The 24,550-nt window shown below is 32.9% G+C and overlaps 1 protein-coding gene across 3 annotated transcripts in view; it reads right to left on the reverse strand.

Annotated features, from left to right (window-relative positions):
* CSMD3 (CUB and Sushi multiple domains 3) overlaps positions 1-24,550 on the reverse strand; it is a 1,076,690-nt gene that overhangs the window by 42,338 nt on the left and 1,009,802 nt on the right. For all 3 annotated transcript variants that reach the window (XM_060127236.1, XM_060127235.1, XM_060127234.1), the window contains 7 exons: positions 23,139-23,312; positions 21,510-21,695; positions 19,408-19,581; positions 17,074-17,256; positions 13,905-14,081; positions 3,917-4,096; positions 2,139-2,312 (listed from right to left, as the gene is read on the reverse strand). In XM_060127236.1, the coding sequence (XP_059983219.1) occupies positions 2,139-2,312; positions 3,917-4,096; positions 13,905-14,081; positions 17,074-17,256; positions 19,408-19,581; positions 21,510-21,695; positions 23,139-23,312 (1,248 nt within the window). The remainder of the gene's footprint in view (positions 1-2,138; positions 2,313-3,916; positions 4,097-13,904; positions 14,082-17,073; positions 17,257-19,407; positions 19,582-21,509; positions 21,696-23,138; positions 23,313-24,550) is intronic.

Below are 24,550 nucleotides of genomic sequence, written 5' to 3' on the forward strand. Positions count from 1 at the left end.
CTTAGTGGTACTTGGCATCCAAGCACTTCTAGCAACATAATATCAAACCCCAAAGGCCAGGCTCCTTGTGTTATTAGTCTTTGTATCTCTAGCACATTTTAAATTCAATGGATATTTCCTCAGTGAACATTATCAATGGGTACTTCAGCTTTAGCAACCATTTCTATTACTAAGTTATCTCACAGTTATTTTATAATTTACTTCTGAAATGTTTCTCTAGCATATTTCTGCTGAGTCATTCAACTCAGAATCTTATCTTTATTCAATGAAAAAAAGAAAGGAGGAGAGATGCAACCACATAAACTCTTCAATCCCCCTTCCCAGCCCCCCCATCATTCAATCTGTTTTCTATCTTTAGATTTTCATGTACTAAACCGAACAACCTATTGGTGTCAAGTTTAGAGGCTTAAGACACAGGGTTTATTTTCAAAAGGCTTCAGTTCACAGTGATATAAACTTTAAGATAAAAAGGCATAGTTTGAACAGATTTAATGAGAAAAGATTTTCTTCTTTGTTAAATACCTAAAATTATTGAATTTGGCTATTCAATGGATAAGAGAATTGTCTCTTAGGTCTACCTCTCTGAACTGGAATTCATACTCTGCCATTTACTAGTAATATGACTTTAGGCCACACAATAATGTAGCTGGTCCCCTAAATGATTGCAGAATTACCCAGTGCCCTTACAATTTGACCTCTCTGAGCCTGTGTCATTATCTATTAAAATGTCATGACTAAACATACTTAGCCAGGAGTTCTATGTACTAAAAATAATATATGTAAAGCAACTGGGACAAAGTGAGCCTTATTATATTTGGATATTTATTACAATTTAAATGTCTATAGTATGTATTTTATTATTATTTGCATTTTAATAGATCAAAAAATAAAACATTATATCAAGAAACTTTTTGATTGAGATTTTTTCATTCATATCAAACAAACTTTACCATAAACTCATCTCTGTAAAATCCCCTTGTTGCTATTTATTCTGAAGTAGCTGTAGAATATCTAGTCTCATTCAGAACACATTGGTCTGTTTTAAGATGATCCTTAGCATCAGAATTTTAAGGGTCAATTTGTGTGACATCAACCTTGAGGCTTGGAACACACTCTAATAAATCATATTACCTAGAAGGAGCTTCTTTAGATGTTGCATAAATTGAAGTCTAACAGACCACAATTGCAGAAGTAAATTAGTTTTATGTCTCATGCTCAATAAAACTGGTTAGTAATACTCTCTGTAGCAAATGTGATATGAATGATCTGATGGGCCAGCAAAATGGTGGCATGCATGCCTAGTATTTGCAATCACTTAATAGGAAGCTCTTCAAATAAACTATCAGGTTTATGATTGGCCTTTTGAAATGAGAAATTTAAAATTAATAATGTAGCTTATTTTTTCCACTTTTTCAGTTATGGGTGGAGCTTTTGCATCACATTTTAAGAGATCCTTTCTTACTTCAAGGTCATTTTGGTAGTGTTGTAATATTTAAAACTTTTATATTTAATTCCCTAATGATTTGACATTGATTTGTTATTTGGTGTGAGACAAAGATTGTGTGTGTGTGTGTGTGTGTGTGTGTAAACGAATTGCCTTATTGCGTTAATTGAAATGTCCATTCTTTCCCCACTGATTTGTTCTATAACACATCAAGTATCAATAAAATGGTTCTGTGCTCTCTATTCTCTAACACTGGTTTACTTTCTATCCCTGTACCAATGCTGTAATGTCTTAATTACTATAGCGTTCTAAGTTTGATACCTGCCAAGGATTGCACTATATACCAGAGGTACAACAGTGAACAAAAACAAAAATCTCTGCCTTTAAGGAACATAAACCTGAGTAGAGGACATCACCCAAAAAAACAAGATGTGTAAAATGTATAGTGTGTTTTGCAAACAAAGCAGTTTAGTCTAAAAGTTAGAGCAGAAGGAACATAATGGTTGGATTGCATAAAAAATAGCTACACTGGTAAATGCTGATTTTAATTGAATTTTAATTATGCATGGGAAAGAGCTTAACAATCTCATATTTGTCCTGGCAAAATCTGAAAAAAATTATGTAACAGCTGTAATCACAGTAAGTAGCTCTAGGAGAGTGAAAACATAATTTTAAGTATGGAAAGTATACTTACGTAAGCACTGTGGTACTTCCCCACTCCAGGTACCATTCCCTACACAGGTCAAAACAGCAGGAAAGGATAGTTCATAGCCTGGAGAACAGATGTAGCTAATACTAAAGCCCCAGTCGAAATTTGTTCCTTCCAACCTTCCATTAGAAATCTGGGGAGGAGTTGGGCAGGTAACAGCTGTAATTACATTAAAAATGATTAGACACAGCTGTTGAAATATCCTGGTGTTAAAAAAATAAATATCATTAGAAGAGGCATATGTGCTAATTTAACCTTTTGGAGGACAATATGGTGTGGCATGTTTTATTCTCCTGGTAGTATTCCTGAAACATCCCTGAAATCAGTCCTTCCAGGATGTGACTACTTGGCAACATAATGGCTACTGGTTGTCAGATATTCTCTTACAAAATAACAAGCTTTCTGACATCGAAGGGAAGGCAAAGAGAGGGTGACCTTCTATCCAGTATACTGCAACTGATAAATTACTGGTTTTATATAAAATTATTTTCCAGTGACATTTAGAAAGACTGAAGTGCTGGGCTGTTTGGCTATATAAAGTGTCAGCATTGTAGCAAGGAATTTGGGAGTAATTCTGTGATATTTTTGAAAACACAGATTATGTATCTCATTAAAATATCCAAATTTTGTTCTATCAACCACTTAGATTCATATGCTAAAACTTATTATATAGCTTCTAAATGCATTATAAAATTTTTAAACATTCATTTTAAAAATTAAGTTGTCCTCGAGCAAAGATGAGTTAGATAAGGTGACAGAGGTGAAGGGAAAAAGAGGGGTACCAATTATAAAATCTAAAAATGAGGAATGATTTTATTTTGATGACTAGCAACATATATAAATAAATTTTGGGAGTTGTATAACATTGTCATTATCAGAATCAATTAATAATGTATGAAATATTTTATATTTATATTTTAATAATGTATAAAATATAAAATGTCTGTTCATATATTTTCACAGACTCACTGTATATTTATAGTGATCTGATTAGGCAACTGTGTAATCAAGAAGAAAAGAAACACATTGGTATTTTTCTTTTGTGTTAGATTACGTCAGGGAGATATTAAACTCGCAATTCATAGGCATTTAGAGATGTACCTTAATGAGAAATCTCGATGATTAACAATCAGTATTACTATAAAACAGTATAAATTATCTGACATTGTATCTACAGTATTTCACAAATAATAAAAAAATTGACAAAAAATTATGAAAATATTTTCAATGGAAAAACAAATAGCATAAAGTAGTAAACTTACACCTATATTGACTAAAATATTACTTCTAGATTGCATTCTTTAAAGAAACAGGTTTACCTTTTAAGAAAAAGTACAGTTCTACAATTCACGCTGATTGTTTTCAAATTATAGAAAGTTTTTCTTCCCATCCATGAATAACTCGACCCAGGTAGCTAATCAAGTTAAAGTTCTAGTTCATTATGGTTATATTCTCTTGTAAGTATTCATCAATCAATATAAATGATGATGGTGATTACATAGCACAGAACATGATATTTTTGTTATTTTGGTTGTATGACAGTTCATTATCATTACTTACAATGAGATATAATGTTTTTGTTAAAATGTTTTAAAATCTTATATGTTATTATCTATATGGTTTAAAGCACTCAATTTTGGTACCAGAAAAAAAAGCAAAACAATACAAAAAAACACTATTTAAATTTACTTTAAATTTGCATATTAATGCAGAAAATATGTGGTGGTTATCACTTATAAATATTGAAGAAATCATTATCATACCTCTACAAGCTGGCATTACTCCACTCCAAGTGCCATTAGTTGTACAAGTCCTGATTCTGGAACCATTCAATTCCATTGTATAGCCTGGCTGGCACATGTAGGAAACATTTTGTCCAACCACGTAATCATCTCCATATCTCAGTCCACTGGCTGGTATACCTGGGTCTCCACAACTGATTACTATCAATATTGGATTGGAAGAGCAGATAGTTAATGTGGCATGTATTTAATGGAAAGAAATAGTAAGCATATGCCATACTTAATATAAAAGTAGGGAAAATTAGTTATCATGCTCATTTTTAATGATAAAACATAAGCATATTTAAACCACATACTGGCAATTCCTGATTATGATCAGTTACTTATTACAGATTCTATACACATGGCTCAGAAACTGTCATTTAGACTCGAAAAGGCCAGGTTAGTATGCTATTATGTTGTAAAAAACTCTGATGTGGTAACCTCTTCTAACCTGAATTAAATAATCATGGAGAAGCTCTCCTATAGGATCGAGATTTCTAACATAACATTTGAAATTTATACTCCTATATATGGTTACTGAAATCTCTAATTTATCAGGCTTGCTGGACTGAGAGTATATTTTCTGCACAGTGCCACTCAACTGGATATTATCATAGTTTTTAACTAACATAATGCTAGGTGCAAAAATAATAATTTTATTGAATAAATGAAAGAATGAATAAACTATAAAATGTGAATTTATCACATACTGGGCAAGATATATAATTTGTGGGCCTAGTGAAAAATGAAAATGCCAGAGCTAGGGATAGAGAAATCAACTTCCCATTTCCATCATCTCATTGCCATCCCAAGTGACAGAAAAATCCTCAAGAAATTGCGACCTCCACTCTGGAATGTGTTTGCTTCCTGGATTAGGGGTGAGTAAGAGGCCTCTGTCAAGTGCTTGCCAAATCTGCCTTGTATCGCCAGTCTAGGAAAGGGTTAGCTGCTGCCCTGCCTCTGCCCCAAGACTCCATGAGTAGAGCCAAATCCAAGCAGCTCCACCCACGCTTGCACCCAGACCCCACAAAGGGGTGAAGAACAGAGGTGCAGTGTGAGCCTCCTTCTGCTAATGACATGATGGACCGGCTGGGCAGAAGGCATCAGTGGCCCAGAGCAGGGGTGGGAGTGGGAAGGCCAGGCAGGGCCAGGGGCAGCAGGTGGTAGGGAGCTAAAGGCCTATAACCCATCCTAGAAAGACAGGGAAGCAGGGAGGCAAATTGTACAAGAGCAGACTCTCCAAACCTTCGGCACATGCTCCATTGTCCCAGTGGGCTTTAATTATAAAACACAAATTCAAAGATTAAATCATTAAAAATTTTGAGACAGTGAACAGAGCATTAAACACCAACCACAGGAGGCTTTTGAGCACGAGATTCTAACAATCATGCTGGTCCATAAAGCTGTCTCAAATTACATATATAATATTCTCGTTTATAAAATGATGCCACACAAAAACTTTCAAAAAGACTGATGACAGCATAGGAAACAGAATTAAGTCTAAATATGGCATTTAAGAACAAAGCATAACAGAGATCATATATAAGCCACAAAAGCACTTGCTGTTTTGAGAAACATGATTTAAGCATGCTTGGCTAAACGCTTTCTGGTGGCTAAGAGAAAAAGGAAAACACAAAAGGTCACATCACTTTTCCTTTTCTGGAGACAAAAAACATGTGGCATACCTGCCTTTTAGTATTTGTTTTGCCTTTTGAATTTTTTTTTCATAAAAGGACAAATAATTTTACCAGGTAAATCTAAGTTATACTGTCTCATTTTTATTTTGAATTAACAGTAATTAATTAATAGTTCCCATTTTGGAAGTCTAGGGTTAAAGACTAAAAATAGATTAAGACATAGAAGACCTTAATGACAATTAAATTATATTGTATTTATTAATTTACCATTAAAATTATGAATGTCAAGGTTTTTTTCATATTATTCTAATCTGTTGAGCCTAAGAAATTTAGGACCATGAATGATGACATTTAAATTAAAGAATAATATTCACGACATTCCGCCTGCTAATCCTCAGAGCCCTGAAGAGTTTGCTGAAATCACTCATTCAGTGTTTCTATCTGACTCCTAATAAGAGTTTTGTATATAGGATGATTTTAATTCTTTTAGTTACTGACAAGGAAAATATTTTTTAAATTGTACAACTGAGTTGAATAGGAAATCAAATCCTACTTGTTTACCATAAGATGTCAATTCTTTTTGCAGTTTTAAAACGTGTAATCATATAAAAATGAGTTTAAGACTTCATTTTATTTTACTTGTTATTTTATATTTTTAATCTAGATTCAAAGATAAGAAGAAGGAAAATTAAAGAGAACACCAACAGATAGTTATTGTTTTCTGGGCAGCGCTTTACAGACTGAATTAGAATTCTGGCAAGAAAGAACAGCTAACCCAGTCGTAAGGCACATGAGCTGAGTGAGATGTAGCCACCGAAAGAAGACAGAGGGTTTATTTTAGAGAAGCCTGAGGAAGAGTTCTGCATATCTTGGCAGCATCATGAATGAAATGCCTGATAACAACAGCTTCAGAAGGATTTGTTCTGGTGGTTTCATAATGAAGCGAAGGTCAAAGAGGAAGTTTCCAATAGCAACAATCTTTGTAAACAGCACCTGCTCCACAAGTCAATTCAGTCACCACCAGCTTGTTTTCAGCAACAAAAAGAGGCTTTCGGGTTTTTTTAGGCAAAACCTTAGAATAGTAGCTCTTTAGGGCTTTCCCCTAAAATTCAGAGACATTAGTGCCTAACAACAGGGTGCTGTGGTTTAATGCAAGAGAATCTTTTCTAAGGTCACCAAATCCCTTATGCACACAGCAAGAGTGCACGCACACAGCAAGAGTGCATGCACACAGCAAAAGCGCACGCACACGCATGCATCCACACACCCAACAACCCAATAAACTCCATGAAGACAGTTATTTTCTCTCTTTTCTACACTACTGTATTCTCTGAGCCTAGTCTTGGGCATGACTCATCATAAGAGATTAAGTAAAATAGTTGTTTAAAGAATAAATGAGTGAATGAGTATGTAAGGAATAATTAAACAACCCAAATTCTCAAAAACACATGAATTGTTTGAAAGGTTTGAGTTTGGTTTTGTGTGAGCTTTTCTAATTAGCTTCTATCATGTAATTGATGCTTATTTGGCATCATTTATGATAAATCTAAGTATATAACCTCTATGCTAAATATAAAACATAATTGTACTAATTCTAGTCAATCTATGCCACCTCAAAACTACTTTCTCTTTTAACTTCTTAAATGAACATTATAAATATGCATTTTTTAAAAAAATATGATCACATTACCCACACTTTTACAACAGAATTCATTTTGTACTCAATACCTAATGAACATTTTTGCGTGTTAATACATATAGATCCATTTAACTTGTTTTTAATGACATGATATTCCCTTGCATGGATATACATGCAATATGATTCATGTAACCAAACCCCTATGACTGATATTTGAGTTATCCCATCATTTTCCCACTGTACACAGTGCAGCAATGGACATGCTTGCTTGGACATCATTACACATGTGCTTTGCTGGGTTTCAAGTCCAGAACAGAGTTCTGTAGCACAATGAAGTTCCAGAAAGGTGCTCAAGCCACTTCCCCGGTAACACTTCTGATTCTACATAATCTCCCAACGCAAAAGTTAGTTTCCTTTTTATATCTCAGTAAGGTAAGTTTTCTCAACTTTAACCCTGGCACTATGACATTTGGGACCAATAATTCTTGGCTGCTTTATGCATGGGGGGGGGGTTAACATTGATCTCTACCTGCTAGATACCAACAGTTCATCCCACTCACCTGCAATGTGACAGCCAAATATATGTCCAGACATCGCCCCTGGGAAGCAAAATCACCCCTGTCTGAGAACCGCTGCCCTGAAGGATAATTCTCTCTTCTTGAGAAGATTTAGATGACTTTTTAGCTTCATCTCCCCCAGTTTCATTCTGGGATAGCCCCCAGCTTTCTCTTGTGTAAGACTAGCCCAGCTCCCTGACCTATCCTCTACAAAAAAAATCCATGAGAATTCTCAGGCTGGTAAAAAAAAGACTGGGTAAGAGCCATTTCTGTGTTGGGTATTTGGAACAAAAAGCTGTAGTTTCATTCATCACTGGATATGATTAAGTATGCTGTCCCTGGCCCAAATGACTTGTAGGATGCAGGGCATTGATCAGTTTGGAAGCAGAAGTCCTGGTAGGTTAAAAAAATATCCAAGAAACAAATTATATACATATATATATATATATATATATATATACATATACAGATATATATATATATATATTTTTTCTTCTTTTTCTTTAGACCTGACAGCCAATCCTTACTTGACAAGCCCTGTCCTGGCACAGATTGTATCTTTTTCCCAAACACTATGTGCCCTAGGTACCAGAGGTGGCTCTGCCTGTTAGATTTTGTGAAAGATAATGTTTCCATACTATTAGTATCTTGAAGGGTTTCTGTGTTAATAAAAAATGTATATATGTTTTTAATGAGTATTTACTTGTGCTTAGTTTTTAGATCTTCTCTCTCAGTCTGAACATTACAGAAGGGGACTTCACCAAATCTTAAAATCAGGACACTGTTACAAGCTTCTTGGTATTGTAGCAAATATCTTTTCCTTCCAGCTTGGTTTAAGTTCTGTGGATGTTTCTTAACATTTATAATTTCTCTGCCAAAGTGTTCACGATATTTGAATGCATGATTTTGATCTCATGATATATTCTTTTACTCACCCATGAGAAAATTAGTTATTTGGGGGAAACATACTCCAGCACTGGTGGTGGGTTTAATAAGGACCTGTCTGGAGATGCAGAAGGATAGGCATAGAGAAGAGGGAAGAGTTCTTGGTTTCGAGGCATATTTTTAGAGAAAGATTAAGTGTACAATTTCTCAATTCCTCTATAATCTGAAGCTGGAGAATATTAGCAGTTAGAATTTATGTGAGGAACATTTTATCCTTTTACCAATATCTGTAATAAGGCTAGATATGAGGAAGAAAAGTAGGGGCATTACCATTATTATTTAATTATGTTTATTCCAAAAATGTTTTCTAAAATCATGAAAATGGATAAGGAAAATCACAGGTGACACATCTACACATGTGACTGGAAAGGAGTGTTTTAAGAACAAAAAAATCTGTGTGTGTTTGTGCGTGTGTGTGTGTTTGTTTTGCTGCTGGGAAATCAAGCAAATAGAAGGTATATTTGCAAATCACTCTGGTAGGAAATTCTCAAAGGGCAAAATTGCTTGAAATGCCAAAGCTACTTTACTGCGTGTGAAATATTAGAGACCAGAGACCAACCTTACTAAAATTTGCCAGTTCCTGGCAAAGGGCTCTATGATAGGTTCTAGGTAAATGAGTTTTTATTAACTGAATCCATAAGTCATCCAATTATATTATATACCCGCGGTTCTCTTTCTATTTCATTTAAACTGTATTTTATATAAACTATATTACTATAATAAGTTAAAAATAAAATAATATTCTAAAAATTGGATCACTCCTTTGATTATCACTATGCAGGAGGTACTAGCTGCCTAAGGATAACTAGCCCAGTTACGGAGGGGGAAAACATTTAAAGTAACCAAAATTTTATTTTTAAAATGTAGAAAAAAAATCTAAATATAATTCAATTCTTTATATTTTACTTTCATTCAACCATTGTAACTAGATGATTTATTCAACTATATTTTAAGACTTTTATTAATTCTTTCCTATTCAAATCATCCTATATTGAAACGTGTGTCATGTAATCAATCTTGTTGATTTTATCTCTTTCAACTGATATTGTCCTAAATCTATCAGATCCCTATTTTCAATTATAATATATGTGATTCAACAGTACTCCTGTTCTTTTCTTTTGACTCATTATATTAAAATATTTCATCTCCTGCAAGATTTAGATTTATTATTGACATACCTGTACTATATGTTTGAACTCTCATCTTGAGATAACCAAAAAATTATTGCTAAGCTATATAGAGAAAATTGCAATTTTGAGTGGAAAGTACTGTTGAGCAAACACAAATTTTACAAGTGATCAGCTCATTAAAAAATGACATAACTTTGCAGAACTCCAATTGGTAAATGTAGACAAATTGGAAAAGTAAGAGAGGAACAGGCTATAAATTAACAAAACATTTTCATATGCCTTATAAGCAATGCCCTATATTTATATCATGTCAAATATATTTGACTATGGTAAAAAAAAAATAGGAAATAAAGCAAGAAAACAAGGAGGAGGAAAAATACAGAAGGAGAAAATGAAGTGAACTTGATAACATTGCTTCCTGAGTTAAAAAGACTTGAGTTTAAATCTTAGAATCCACATTTACTAGCTGTGTTAGCACAGGAAAGAAAGTTATATTTTCTCTGTAAGATACCATTTCTTCAAATGTGAAATAGAAAGGATAATAGTATATACTTTATAGATCTGTTCTGAGGATTAAGTGAGAGAACTTGTGTAAAGCACTTAACATAAATCCTAACAAATGGTAAGCAATGACAAATTTATTTATTATGAATAGAAATAGTAACACTTTGAATGAAAAGAAAAAAAGGAAGGTTTTGTTTTCTTTAGGTGGGTTTTCCAAAAATTGGAATCAGGAATTTGGTTTAGAAATTTAGTTCAATACTTTAAATTTTTTCATACTTAATTTAATTCATTTTAAATTCATGTTCATGTCCTTGCATACAGATACTAGAAAAATAATGCCTACAAAAGGCAATTACATTAAATCAAAATTTATTAAACATATGCTTTATGTGAATTTAATGTTTCTGGTATATATAAAAAATGAAAAAATTAATTTAATGGGAAATTTCATCTATTTATGTGGCAGAAATAACTGTTTAGTGGTGAGCTCTGTCAGTATTCAGTAAATCAGTTAAATGATTTGGTGCCTCAATTTCCTGACCTATGCATATAAGACTACAATACAATCTCTTCCAGCTCCAAAATTACATGATTCTATCAATCATATATTGAAATTAACTTCCACTGCAAATTAATGAGAAGGACTCTGAAACACTTGTTCTAATCAACAACAGATCACCACATATAAAATTTTCAGTATGTTAGATTCTTTAATTACAGGAGTTTAATCTGTTTTAATTTCCACTGAAACCTCTCTCTGTGTTTCTTTTTGAAGGATATTTTTATTTTTGCTTTTGGTTTGGGTTGCTACTGAGGTGTTTGCTGTGAAGTAAATCAACTGTTAAAATTCTCAGTTTCTAGTTTAATAGCAATTCATCATTTAAAAGCTAATGCTTGAAATACCTTACTCAACACAATATTTCTCCTTGAAGAACTGACATAAAAAAGAAACTTTAAATTTTGATACGTTATTTGCTCCCGGTCTATGTTGAATTGAGTGTTTTTTAACCTGTTTAAAAATTCCTAAGGAAAACCAATTCAGTAAAAAATTTAATCTAATTTTCAATCTTAAGAACTAGTATGTGTTTTTCTTTACTAAAGTTGGAAAATACTTTAAATAAAAGACTTAGGTATTTATCCATGAATAAAAAAAATTGTTATTCAATGTGAAAAAAAATGTTACTCAGTATATTTCCTTTATTCTGAATATATTCATTATTTCCTTCTTTTTCATAACTATATATTGAAAACATACTATATACCAGAAACTGTGTGCTATGTTATCTATAAATTACAAGCCCTCTCTGCAAGTATTTTAAAATGGAGTGGAATGGTAAGTCATGCGCACTAATAGCTAAATTAAATTCATATGAGATATTTGAGTCAGTCAACAACTATTTACTTGGTCAATTTATGTATCAGGTGCTAGAGGGTCAATGATATAAACAGCCCCAGGTACTAATGCCCTATTAAGTTTATAGTTTAGTGATGTAAGGAACTGCCATAAAAGAGTTATACAATGTAGAGAGATCAGTTTTAGCCAAAGTGGATATGAGGAAGAAGTGCCCTAAGAAGGCTTTTGCCAAATGTGCCGTTTGAGCTAATACTTAAAGGGTACTAGGTAAGAGTTTTAAAGGCTCAGATTGGGGTGGTGTACTATGAAAACAGTAAAGCATATTTCTTAATTGTTAGAATGTTCAGTATTTTAAAAAATGAGACATTTTCAAAGTAAGTAGGAGGACTTCTTTCCTTCAAGATGGAGAAACAAGGAAGAATTTACTCTCCATTTGAAACAACTTCCCAATCCCACCCCCCTCAAAAAAAGTCAAGTTTCATCAGGCAGCAAAGCACAGTGATCCTTGAGTGACAGGAAACAAATGAGGTGATTGCTATGACTGCCTCGTCTTACTGCCCAAAGAGAGTTTCCAGGCTGTGGCACAGGGAGAAGGACCCCATGCAGAGCCCGGCAGACTCCCTGAGTTGAAAAGATGGATTGGACAGGAGACAACAAAGTGGACAGACTTAGTGAGACAGAATACAAGAGAGGACACACACACAGATCTCTGGAGACGTAAGGAGAAAACTCCTTGAGTTATTTGGCAGAATACTGATTAAGCCATGAGAAAACTGCCCAAGGTGAAGTAAAAAACTACTCGCAAAGATTAGATGTAACAGTATCTGGTGCTGACACAAGGCCAGGAATATAACTTGTTACTGATTCAAATTAACAACTGAGAAATATTTTGCTATTGCACATTTGGCTGATATGTTCTATTCAGTGCTTATTTCAACAAACTTCCAGCCATAGTGTGCCTTTACCTTTGAAGAGACACAATATACACGAAGTATCTCAACAGTTTTCAGGTAAGATATTAACTACAACTAACTTTCTCAAGAATCACAGATATGACATGGCATTAGTTTGACAGCATCCTCCTCTGAATAGATTATTTCAGCTATTTATTCAGGAAATACAAATACTCACAAAAGAGCTAAAGAAAAAGGTGGGGGATGCATCATTCGCCCAAACATGGTACAAGGCCTGCCTCCTTAGTAAATTTCTGGGAATTACTAGGTCAGCAAAGGGCTGCTCTACCACTGACACTGTCAAGAACTATTGACCTTCTCCACATCACAACATTAAAATAAGCCCAGCATCTTTTTGGATCCTGGAAGCAACATGCTTCTCATTTACAAATTTTACTTACGCCCATTTATGTTAATATTCACAAACGACTTTTAATGAGGGCCTCTACAGCAAAAGTATAATCTGTTCAAATTTCAACACACAAGAAACTTCCATTAGTCTCCTCAGAGCCTATTTCACTCAAGGGCTTTAGCAACGTCTCATGACTCCTTGAATGAGTCTCTGAACACATCCTAAAATAGCTCTTCTTTCAAAAATTTCATGATTTACATGATGCTACTGCAGTTCTTCTTAATATAAGCAGCAGTGATTTTCCAATGGATAGATTATTGTTAGTTAAATAAATTCTATTTTTCCATATATAGGCATTAATTTATATATAGGAATTTTAAATACATTAAAAAAATCCAACAAGTGGGTAATTTCATTATGATGCTGAATCTCTGAAATGCCACATTTTTTAACATCTCAAGAGGGCAAATCAGCCATCAGGACTTCCGACAATAGTGCACGAACCTAAAAATAATCAGTCTGCTTTTTCAAAAACCAAATCAACAATTAATATGTGCTAGATTGGCAAAACGAAAGTACATTCCTTGTATTTTTAGTCTTGATTATAGCTGATAATTCATCTCTGTTTTTAACATACTGTAAAATTACATTTAATAGCACTGATATTCTGTGATCCCTCTTTTCTCTGCCAATGTGATACCTTGGAAGCCAACTGATTCTTAAACTCACTAGTGTACACTTGAACCGTAACACTATCATCACCTTTTAATGTGAAGGACAATACAAATATTCAAAACCTTGCCTGGTTTGATTAATTACAAAACACACACATACATGTTTATATAACTATTTTTCACATACCTAGTGATACTTCAAAATACTGAGAAGAAACTTACTTGTACAGTTAGGCAAAGTTCCAGACCACGTTCCATTGGCTGTGCACTGCCTAACTGAAGGTCCAGAAAGGATATATCCCTCCACGCAGGAATAAATGACTGAACTAGAAAATGTTGTGCCATCAATCCGAAAGACTTTTCCATTGGCTGTTGTCCCTGGGTTACCACACTGTACAGCTATAAAACAAAATGGTTAAGAGTATATATAAAAATAGTGCATTTAGGAATCCTCTCACAAAAAGTTAAGGACTAAATGATTGTTTCAGATTATCCAAAGGAGCAATAAAATCCTCTAAAATAAGCATTGAATTCTCTTTTATAAGGAGTTGAAATTCAAGATGAATTTATATCTTATTAGTTTAATTACTGGGATACAAATCATATAAAAGCTACTTTTTAAAGAATTTTGTGAGTCATTTTGGTAAAACTTTGCACAGTAATTACTTGAGAGTATTGCTTTGGGGTAACACAAAGTCTTTCAAAGAAGAATTTTAAGAGTCTCTGCCTAAAAAGCAGCTCATGTAAAATTGGAAGATATGTAACGAGAAGAAACAAAGATTTACTATAATTATACTTGTAAGAAAACAGATATAAAATATACACTGATTTACTATAATTATACTTGTAATAAAACAGATATAAAACATGCTTAAATATTATAAGCATCATGTATGTTTTTATTTATATAAGTATATAACTGATTTGCACTAAAACTTTATAATCTCTATTTCTGGGCGAAAGTGTACAAAAAATTAACTGAGTAAAAACAAAGTCACTAAAATTCTAGGAATGATTTTCATTAAGTTTTCAATGTATCCTAAATAGGAGTCACAAACACAAATGCCTTATATGATTATTCTGTATTATGTTTAACTATTTGCCATCAATGGCATCAGTGAATTTTTTAAATATATTAAAAGCAAGCCTATGTCAAATGCAGTACCTAATTTTGTTGTAGTATAAGAAGGCATCTTAATACTTTACAGAATTTGCTATCTATACGAATATGAAGTGTACTTATAATTTCAGAAAGTACCACATATATCTCTTGCTGCATCTTAAATATTTAATTTTGTCGATCATTGGTAGTGGTGCTGTATGTTTGTGTGTATGTGTGTGTAGACAGAAAACTTATACATCTTGCACATTACAATTAGGGCATCTTTCTTTCATAAAGGTTAGTACCCTGGAGAGTTTTCCATTATGTGTGTATTCATAATCTACCTAACTAATCTCCTGCTGATAAACATGAAATTTAGTTTAGTTTAGTTTCTCTATCATTTTTGGTTATAATGTACTCTAGCTTATATATACAACTATGTACATTGATCCTATTTTTATGATAAGTTTCTGAAAGTGGAATTTCTGGAAAATTTTAATTCTGAAAAATATTTTTAAGTATATATAGTGTTACCCAAGATATTAGAAAAATACACACTTGTATCAACAGTGTGAAAGTTTGCTTATTTTCACACATCCTCTCCAATACCATGTCCCATCATTTTTTTTTGGTATGCGGGCCTCTCACTGTTGTGGTCTCTCCCGTTGCGGAGCACAGGCTCCGGACACACAGGCCCTGGACGCACAGGCCCAGCGGCCATGGCTCACGGGCCCAGCCGCTCTGTGGCATGTGGGATCTTCCCGGACCGGGGCACGAACCCGTGTCCCCTGCATCGGCAGGCAGACTCTCAACCACTGCGCCACCAGGGAAGCCCCAATATTTTTATTTTCTTTAGGAAAAAAAAATTCCTCAAAAGTGGAGTTAATAAATCAAAGCTAAGAATATATATGCATTTTTATCAACTTAATCTAAAATATAATTTTAAAAAACCTCTAGAAATGTTTTAAAGTTCTAGTTTTGCTGCACATACACTACAATTTCATATTAAAGCAGGTGAAAAATGATGGTTTGATGTTTAATTGTAATATTCTGATTAGTAGTTATGTAGAATTTCTTCTATAGTTTGCAATTTTTTTTTGCTCTTCTGTATTTTCTGTTCATTTCCTCTTTCCAGTCATCTGCTAGAATCTGTTTTTCTAAGTGATTTGTATGAACTCCATTTTATGGGGAAAATATTAATTCTGTTTTATTTGCTATAACTCCTAGGTCTATTTTATCTGTAATGTGTACATTAACAAAACAAGGTCAGCACCAGGTTGCATTTCGTCTAAAAATATTTTGCAGTTCAGCTGAGCAAAGAGCTGGCTTAGATATCACCCCCATAATGTACGACATCACTATAAAGACTTTGCCTTTGGAAAGTAAGTTTGAGAAATAAAGTGAAGACAGTGTGCTTAGTGTCTTTTGCTCCACAACTTTGTTCCCACCCTTTCCCTATAATAGAAACTGAGCTGCAATTCTCTCTTAAGATTATTAATTTAGTCCAGTTATAAAAAAGATAACTATCTTTCCTAGAATATGGATACTAATTTTAAACATAATACAAGTTTCTGAAAATACAGTCAATCAAAAAACTGTCAAGAAGGTTTTATTGGGAATTGTTTTCTATTTATAAAACCCATACATTTGGTATAACATCAAGTAAATTTCATACATACCTTTGCAAGTTTAGTTTTTGCACTAAAATAATCTCAAAAAGAACAATTTAAATTATAAGGGTAATTTTCCAGCAACATTTCCTTTTCTAGGCAGTCTTGTAAAAATTATGTTTACTCTGAATCAGTCAGAACAATTAACAATTTTACTTAAACACCCCAAATATTAAGAATTCTAGTTATGAGCAATACCTATAAATAAAAATATCATTTATACTTAGACATCTGTTTATATTTTTCCATTTCTACAAACCTGAAAACTAAAACAGATCATGAGGTAATGTTGATGTGAGAACAACCTAATTTTTTCCTAGTGGTATCAACAATACAGAGCACTGTGATAAAGGGAAAAAAAATCTTTTTAACTTTTCCAATCCTGATATCTACTGTGATGTGAACAATGTATATAAATGATCCATGAGAGATAATTTTAATAACTTAATAATTGTTATCTATCATATTTCTCTTATAGGACAGTGTTGGTAAAACTGGAATGATACTGCTTTTATTCCATGGTTGAGGACAAGAACTGGTAGGAGTAATTTCACGAGTTGAATTTGATACACATTAAATTCCAGCATCATCAATGTTATCAGTTTCTACTTGAGATTACCTTTGCATTCTGGCTGCTTTCCAGTCCAACTGCCATTGGGTAAACATGTTCTTTCTTCTGAGCCATGAAGGATATAACCAATATCACAGGCAAAACGTACAGAACTTTTGGTTCTGAAATTGCTTTCCTGTCTAGAACCATGACCAGGAGTACCTGGATCCCCACATGTACCAGTAGCATCACCTGCAATTCAGTACAGTTCAAGTTAACTTATTTCAATGAATATTTATTAAGTTATGATTTAGTCCAACATTCTTATAGGAATTTGTTTTTGTGCATGTTGTGTTTTAATATGCTAAGTTGACTGGGTAAAATCGTAATTCATATTTCCTATCTGACTCCAGTCATAAGAAAAAGCCTAAAGGAAAAAGAAAATAGTTGCAGAGTATGGTGTTATTTTCCATATCAGTGATATTTGGAGACGTTCAATAAGTTGAAGATATTTCATTAGTATTTCCAGAATCTAGTTCTTAACCAACGTAATGGAAAATTTATAATTGACAGTTCTTTGGGCTCAAATGAGAATGGATTTATACAATTAAAATTTAAAACATGGACTTGGCAATTTTCATCTTTCTTTCTCTGAATTGAAATCAGTTTCTGTTAAAATAGAACTGTGATATACTGGAAAATATAAATGTTAAAATATAGTATTTCTAAACTTTCACCCCCTAATCTTCTCTATCAATGACCACTGACCAAAAATGAATAAGCTGCATACTTCTCATACATGAAGATATAAAAATAAATTGTAAACAAAGACTAGAAACTCTGACTTAAGTTCTTAATACGGATTTTTTGCTCATGCCAAAGTGTTTCTCTTTTGATTATAGTGTTTAGGGTTTACTGTCTCTTTATCATTTCTTAATTAATTTTAATTAAAGTTGCCACAGTATTAGTATACTTTTGAGACAGAGAGAGAGAGAGAGAGAGAGAGAAAAACAGAGAGACACAGAAAGAGAGACAGAGAGAAAGTTGAATACATAAGCATTGACAGTGCTTTCTGTCTATCTAGATGCCTATTTTGACACGCCCTGTGTATTTGGAATCCTTCTTAATATTTCCTCATCTTCATGTGATGAAATATTAATAATAACATAAATATTTAAGGTCACTATTTCACTTTTAAATATATGTGTACACATTATTTTTACAACTAAGTAGTAGTTTCCCAATCAATCCTGTGTGTGTGTGTATGACAGAAAGAGAGAGAGGGAGGGAGAGAGGGAGAGAGAGAGAGAGAGAGACAGAGACAGAGACAGAGACACAGAGAGAGATGTGTGTTATATGTATTATCAGTTAGCTGAGTGAGTAAATTAACTATGATAGTTTTAAAAATCTATAGATTAAATTTGAAGTACCAGGTAGTTATTTCATAGGGTTTAACCACAATTACAAGGGGAATCTGAAACTAAGTAAGTATTTCACAACTTTTACCTCTAAAGGAAAAATAGTGTAAAACAACTCCTAATAAGTCATCATATGATCTCCACAGAGATAAAATAATATAAAGATAATGGACAATATGTAAGTAGAAAGAACAGGCAGAAAAATGAGCACCAATATCTGGCTGATAGGTAAAAACAGAATAAATAGTATCAAGTAGGGAGAAATCACAGCTCTAAAACTGAAATACAATTTCTGAAGAAAAACAGTAACTTAAACAGCTCAAAAAAGATTTTTCAAATACTCACTCTGTGAACAAATTATTAATTAAAAGTAGACTGAATATTTACTTATTCTAAGAAAACTCTATTGGGATCATAGACACTCAGGAGTTATATGTTGTCTATTAATAATAAAATTAGGAAAATAAATGTTTTTCATAAAAATTATTGGCTTAGTTTAATTTAAAACATTTAGGGCTTTATTTTAAAATTATGCTATTAAGTAACTGATTGCTTACAAAGTTCATCTACAAAGAACTGAATTCTAACAGGAAACTACTGATATAACATTGCTTTATAGGGAAACATTTTATATCTGCTAAAATGGAAGAGCTACTTAAGCTTGAATGGTTAGCTATTTTAATGAATAAAAAAAGCACTTCACAGAGAGTAGCATCCTAACACCACTTACATTTGATACAACACAGTTCAAAACATATACCTGTAATTTATCATTTACAAAATCAGTATTAATTTGTGTTCTAAATTCATATTACCTTAAGAAGAATTCCGATAAATGTAAAAATGTTACAGCTTCTCCCATGAGATTTTTAAAAGAGAAATGTATTATTGTACCTCTTTAGATTGTTTTGTGTATATATTCCAAATAATAATAATACTATTAATGTAATTTCCAACACATATCATCCAATTTTCCAAGTGGTACCTGAACAATGAGGTTGTGATCCACTCCAATGGCCATTTAATTGGCAAGTCCTTGATGACTGGCCAAGAAGGGTATGTTTTCCTGTGCAGGAATAGCGAACAGTGGACCCAAAGGTATACTTCTCACCAGACAGGACTGCATTAGGAGGAACGCCAGGGTGTCCACAGTCAATCACTACAATACATAATTATTGAATATAAAATTTTTTATATCTCTATCAAACAACCTACACCAACTTTTTATGAAATAAATCAGAATTATCTGCTCTAATATACACATCATCCAGAAATCAAATATCTATATGACAGTTGAAGTTACAGGAGTTATTCTGTCATCCCACTCACCCTGAGCATGAGTTTAACAGGAACATTGTAAGTAAACTTAAATGATTGAATCGGTATAAGATTGTATGTGTGGGGGTAGTGAGTGTATGTTTATATACATATGTGCATGGGTTGGAAGTATGTATGTGTCTAGATAAGGATGTGAAAGTTAGGGAGAGGAGTGATGTGGATTGGCTAAATAAGGTCATATAGGATTCAAAATGAGCCTATACAAAAATTAAAAGGGAAAAACTTAAGGGTAAAGGAGAGGGAATGAAGGTGGATCTGTGACACACAATGTAGACTACACATAATGTAGTCCAGATTCCACTCCAGGCCATTAATGAATAAATTATCCTGAAAATACTCAGTGGCTTATCAACCAAAACACAGCTAAGCCTAGCAGAATCAGATGTTAACACATTGAGAATTATCTTTATAAGCTAGAAGTAGCTTGGGAACTTACTGTGTGCCCCCTTTTAGTTGTAACTTGGAAAAATACTGAGCACAATATGACTCTAAAGTATTAAATAGCACACAAGGAGACATAAACTTAATAAAACCCCTGAGTACTTAGCACAGTACCAGGGAGTGCTATAGGAAATAAAGAAAAGGTAAAAAGTAAATAAGAGCTAAGAAAATCTGAAGGAGTTCATGTTTTCAGGTCCTACAAAAGATTTTTAACTTTAATGTTGTAGCCACACAAGGCTAAGTAAGTGAATTACTTAAACCATTAGACTAGTCAGTCTACAAAAAGAAATCAAATGCATTTTAAGCAAGGGATCAACAATTGATTTAATTATCTGCATAGAATATGAAATTAGATAGACACTGTTTAAAGTTTTGTTTCTTTGTTAGTTTGTGAATGAGTACATGAATGATGCCACTAATTTTTCAAAAAATCTTACCCCATGAACATAAAGAAAGTGCCTCTTAAATAAAACATGATCATAAAATAATTTTATAATCTAGCAATTTAGTATAACCAAAAATTACTTGCACAATGCTTTCTTGATACACTACTCCTTCAATCTATAAAGTTCTTCTCTCTCCTATCATGTCCAAGATTCATCAGCTCTGAGATGTAAATATATTTGAGACCTATCAATAAGCTGAATTCCTAGAATTCATGTTCACTTCTCTATGTCTTCACAAAATTTTGATTTATTTCTGTTAAATTATTGTCTCACTACACATGTTAATTATATGCAAAGCTGCTATAATTTATTTTATTTATATTCTACAATCAAAACATATAACAAAATGCACTCGTATGCTGACTGACTTGAAAGATGATGTGTATTAACATTTCTTATGTGCATGTACCTGTATATAATAAATACTTAAAGTCAGTAAGTATTAAGTAACACCTTTGTCTAATTTCTCAAGTATTTTCAAGCACTTGTTGCTGTTTATATTAAACTAATTTTGCTTTAAATGAAATTTGAAATATTAGTACAATAGAAAATAAAAATGTAGTTTATTCTCATGGGATGGTTACATCATAGAGTATGAAATACATCTGCTTTTAATATTCTATCTGCTTCATAAAGGTTCAAAATCAAGGGATGACAGAGAAATATTAATCACATTATTACTAATAAAAATGGCATTTGGGCATTGAATTGGCAGGATTTAGGGAAGTGTAGTTTCAAAATAAGACAATACAATCAATATGCTTCCTTCTGATACACAGCCCTAAATATTTCATAAAGACAGTAAATATACATGTTCCTTCCACGGCATTATCTCAAGGAAGAGTTCCCATTATCTACTTACTGATACATTCTGGTAAAGGTTTGTCCCATTGTCCATTTGGTTGACATATCAAAACTGAAGATCCAAATAAGAAATATCCAGGATTGCAGTCATAGAATACCACAGTGCCATAGGTGAAATTCCCATGTTCTATTTTACTTTCTCTTTTGGAATTGGCTGGAATTCCGGGATCAGAACAGTTGACCACTAAACAAATGACAAATTTTGAAATATATGTTTGGAATAATATACATATACTTATATAGATTTCCATTAGAAATGTAGTTTCAAAGGTAAATTTAATCAAACAAACCAAAGATTCAAGGAATAATATTAACATTTTAATGGGATATAATGGACTGAAATTGGTTTGGCTGAAAATATTGGAAAAAGGAAAACTTCTTTGCAAAATTGTTTTGAACAATAGCAACTCCTAAATATTACACTGAGTACAGATTTAACCTTTCAAGCTTTAAACAATTAGAAAATGGAAGAAAATGATAATTTGGTTGTTACTTTATCAGACAATACAAAATATACGTCTTTGGAAGTGGAAAAAACACAAAACAATTATCTTTAATATACTTCTATAGAGAGAACAATAAATAAACGTCTAATGCAGGTATCATGGTAATTTAGGCCTCAAACATTGTTTTGTTTTGTTTTGTTTTTTTCCGGTACGCGGGCCTCTCACTGTTGTGGCCTCTCCCGTTGCGGAGCACAGGCTCCGGACGCGCAGGCTCAGCGGCCATGGCTCACAGGTCTAGCCGCTCCGCTGCATGTGGGATCTTCCTGGACCGGGGCACGAACCCGTGTCCCCTGCATCGGCAGGTGGACTCTCAACCACTGCGCCACCAGGGAAGCCCTAGGCCTCAAACATTGTTTAACCAAAAATATGAAGATTGTCATACTGAGTGAAGTAAGTCAGATAGAGAAAGACAAATATTATCTGATATTGCTTATATGTGGAATCTAAAAAAAAAAAAACAGTACAAATGAACTTATTTACCAAACAGTAATAGAGTCACTGATGCAGAAAACAAACTTATGGTTACCAGGGGCAAAGAGGGGGAGGGATAAATTGGGAGATTGGGATTGATATATACACACTACTGTGATAACTAGATAGATAGATAACTAAATAGATAACTAATAAGGACCTGCTGTATAGCACAGGGAACTCACTCTACTCAGTACTCCGTAATGACCTACATGGGAAAAGAATCTAAAAAAGAGTGGATATATGTATATGTTTAACTGATTCACTTTCCTATACACCTGAAACTAATCCAAAATTGTAAATCAACTATACTCCAATAAAAAAATATTTTAAAAATTGAAAAGTTCCATTGATTATGAAGCAAACTACAAGTAAAAAAGATGTAAATGATTTTATATACAGCCATAAAATAGCACAAGATAACATAGTTAAGCAGCTGAAATAAAATTTGTCAGTTTTGACTTCTAAAAATGTTAAAAAATAAGAAAAAGGAAAGCATTGCTAATGAGATAACATCAATATTAAACATTTTTGCTTTATTAGCTGAAAATTTTCTACTGTTCTGTCCAAACTGTTTCAAATGTTATCATGCGTGTCCAAACAGACACATTATTACCATGCCCTAAGCTGGAATATAGTTAGATTTTTACCTTTGCACATTGGTGGAGGATGACTCCACTGTCTGTTGGCCTGGCACTGTGCTTTTGTTGGCCCTTGCATAAGATACCCAATATTGCAAGAGAATGTTACCACATCATTAAAGTTGAATCCATTTCCACTTGTTCTTCCATAAATTGGACTACCAGGGTGACCACAGCTCACAGCTAATAGCAACAGGGCCGGGGTGGGAGAGACACAGAATAGAATAATTAGTTATCAATTATTACATGAAAATTATACTTAATCATTTCAAAGAATGTGGAAAGAAGGCCACTTTCGTATGAAAATATACTTAAAGTAATTTTACTAATGCAAAGGAACAACTTAGAATGCCAAAATAGTCTAATATAGAAGTATTATATTAGTAAGTAGACAATTATTTATAATTGTAGTAATTACATGCAAGTAGTACACAGATATTTAAAGTTCTATGATAGCTTTTTATTCTATTTCATTTTAGGGAAAAATACTGAAATTCAAAGAAATTTGGGAATGACTGAAATTCATATCACTAGTTAATGGCAAAAGGAATGAAACTAAACCAAATTTCATTTTCTAGTTAAGTTTAAGAACTGCAGATAAATGAAGGCAATTTTTTGTATTTAATTTTGAAATAGTTTCTTTTAATATTATTTATCCAACCATTTTTATGATTAATAGATTAGCAAAATCTTGCTTGAAGAATAACTTAATGTGACTGCAATAAAAAATGATGCCTTATGCTGTAGAATTCTTAACATATTGAGATACCAATATTAAGATTCCCTAAACCAATCAACCTTCCTGGTATAGTTTCTTCACTATTGATATTTAATAATTAAGCACAGTTTTGTCTGGAAATAATGGTATCAATTAGATGCATTATTTACATCATTTAGAGTTTTGGTTCTTTTTTAGAGTTCATTTAGTGCTGGCTTTTCCCAAACACTCTGTATTCCTGTGAACTGTTTTATTGCATTATCTCACTTCATTAATCACAGGAAGTCCAGTAATACTGCTTCATAACTGGGCACAGTGAAAGACCCAAGTCACTTTTAGTACTTTAAAAATGACCCAAGAGCAATTAATTTTCAGCTGTATTGTTAACGTCAACCTATTCATTTGAAAATGTAACTGCATCTTATTCTTGTTTAAAATTATTGATAAAGAAACCTGTTTTACCCCAAGGGCCAATTTCCATTTATAGTCTCAATTATTCAGCAAGAAAAATAATGGTATTAGTTGCCTATGCTTTGATATAATGAAAGGCAAAAAATCTGGGATGGATCCAGCATAATATTGCTGTCTTTAAATCATTAAACTGTCTGCCCCCTATACACACACACCACAGAGAAGCAATTTTGCTAACTATATGTTCTATTATCCTATTAAATCTCAACACATTAATGTATTTTCTATTAAA

Source organism: Lagenorhynchus albirostris, chromosome 17 (assembly GCF_949774975.1).
Source record: "Lagenorhynchus albirostris chromosome 17, mLagAlb1.1, whole genome shotgun sequence".
Lineage (NCBI taxonomy): Eukaryota > Metazoa > Chordata > Mammalia > Artiodactyla > Delphinidae > Lagenorhynchus > Lagenorhynchus albirostris.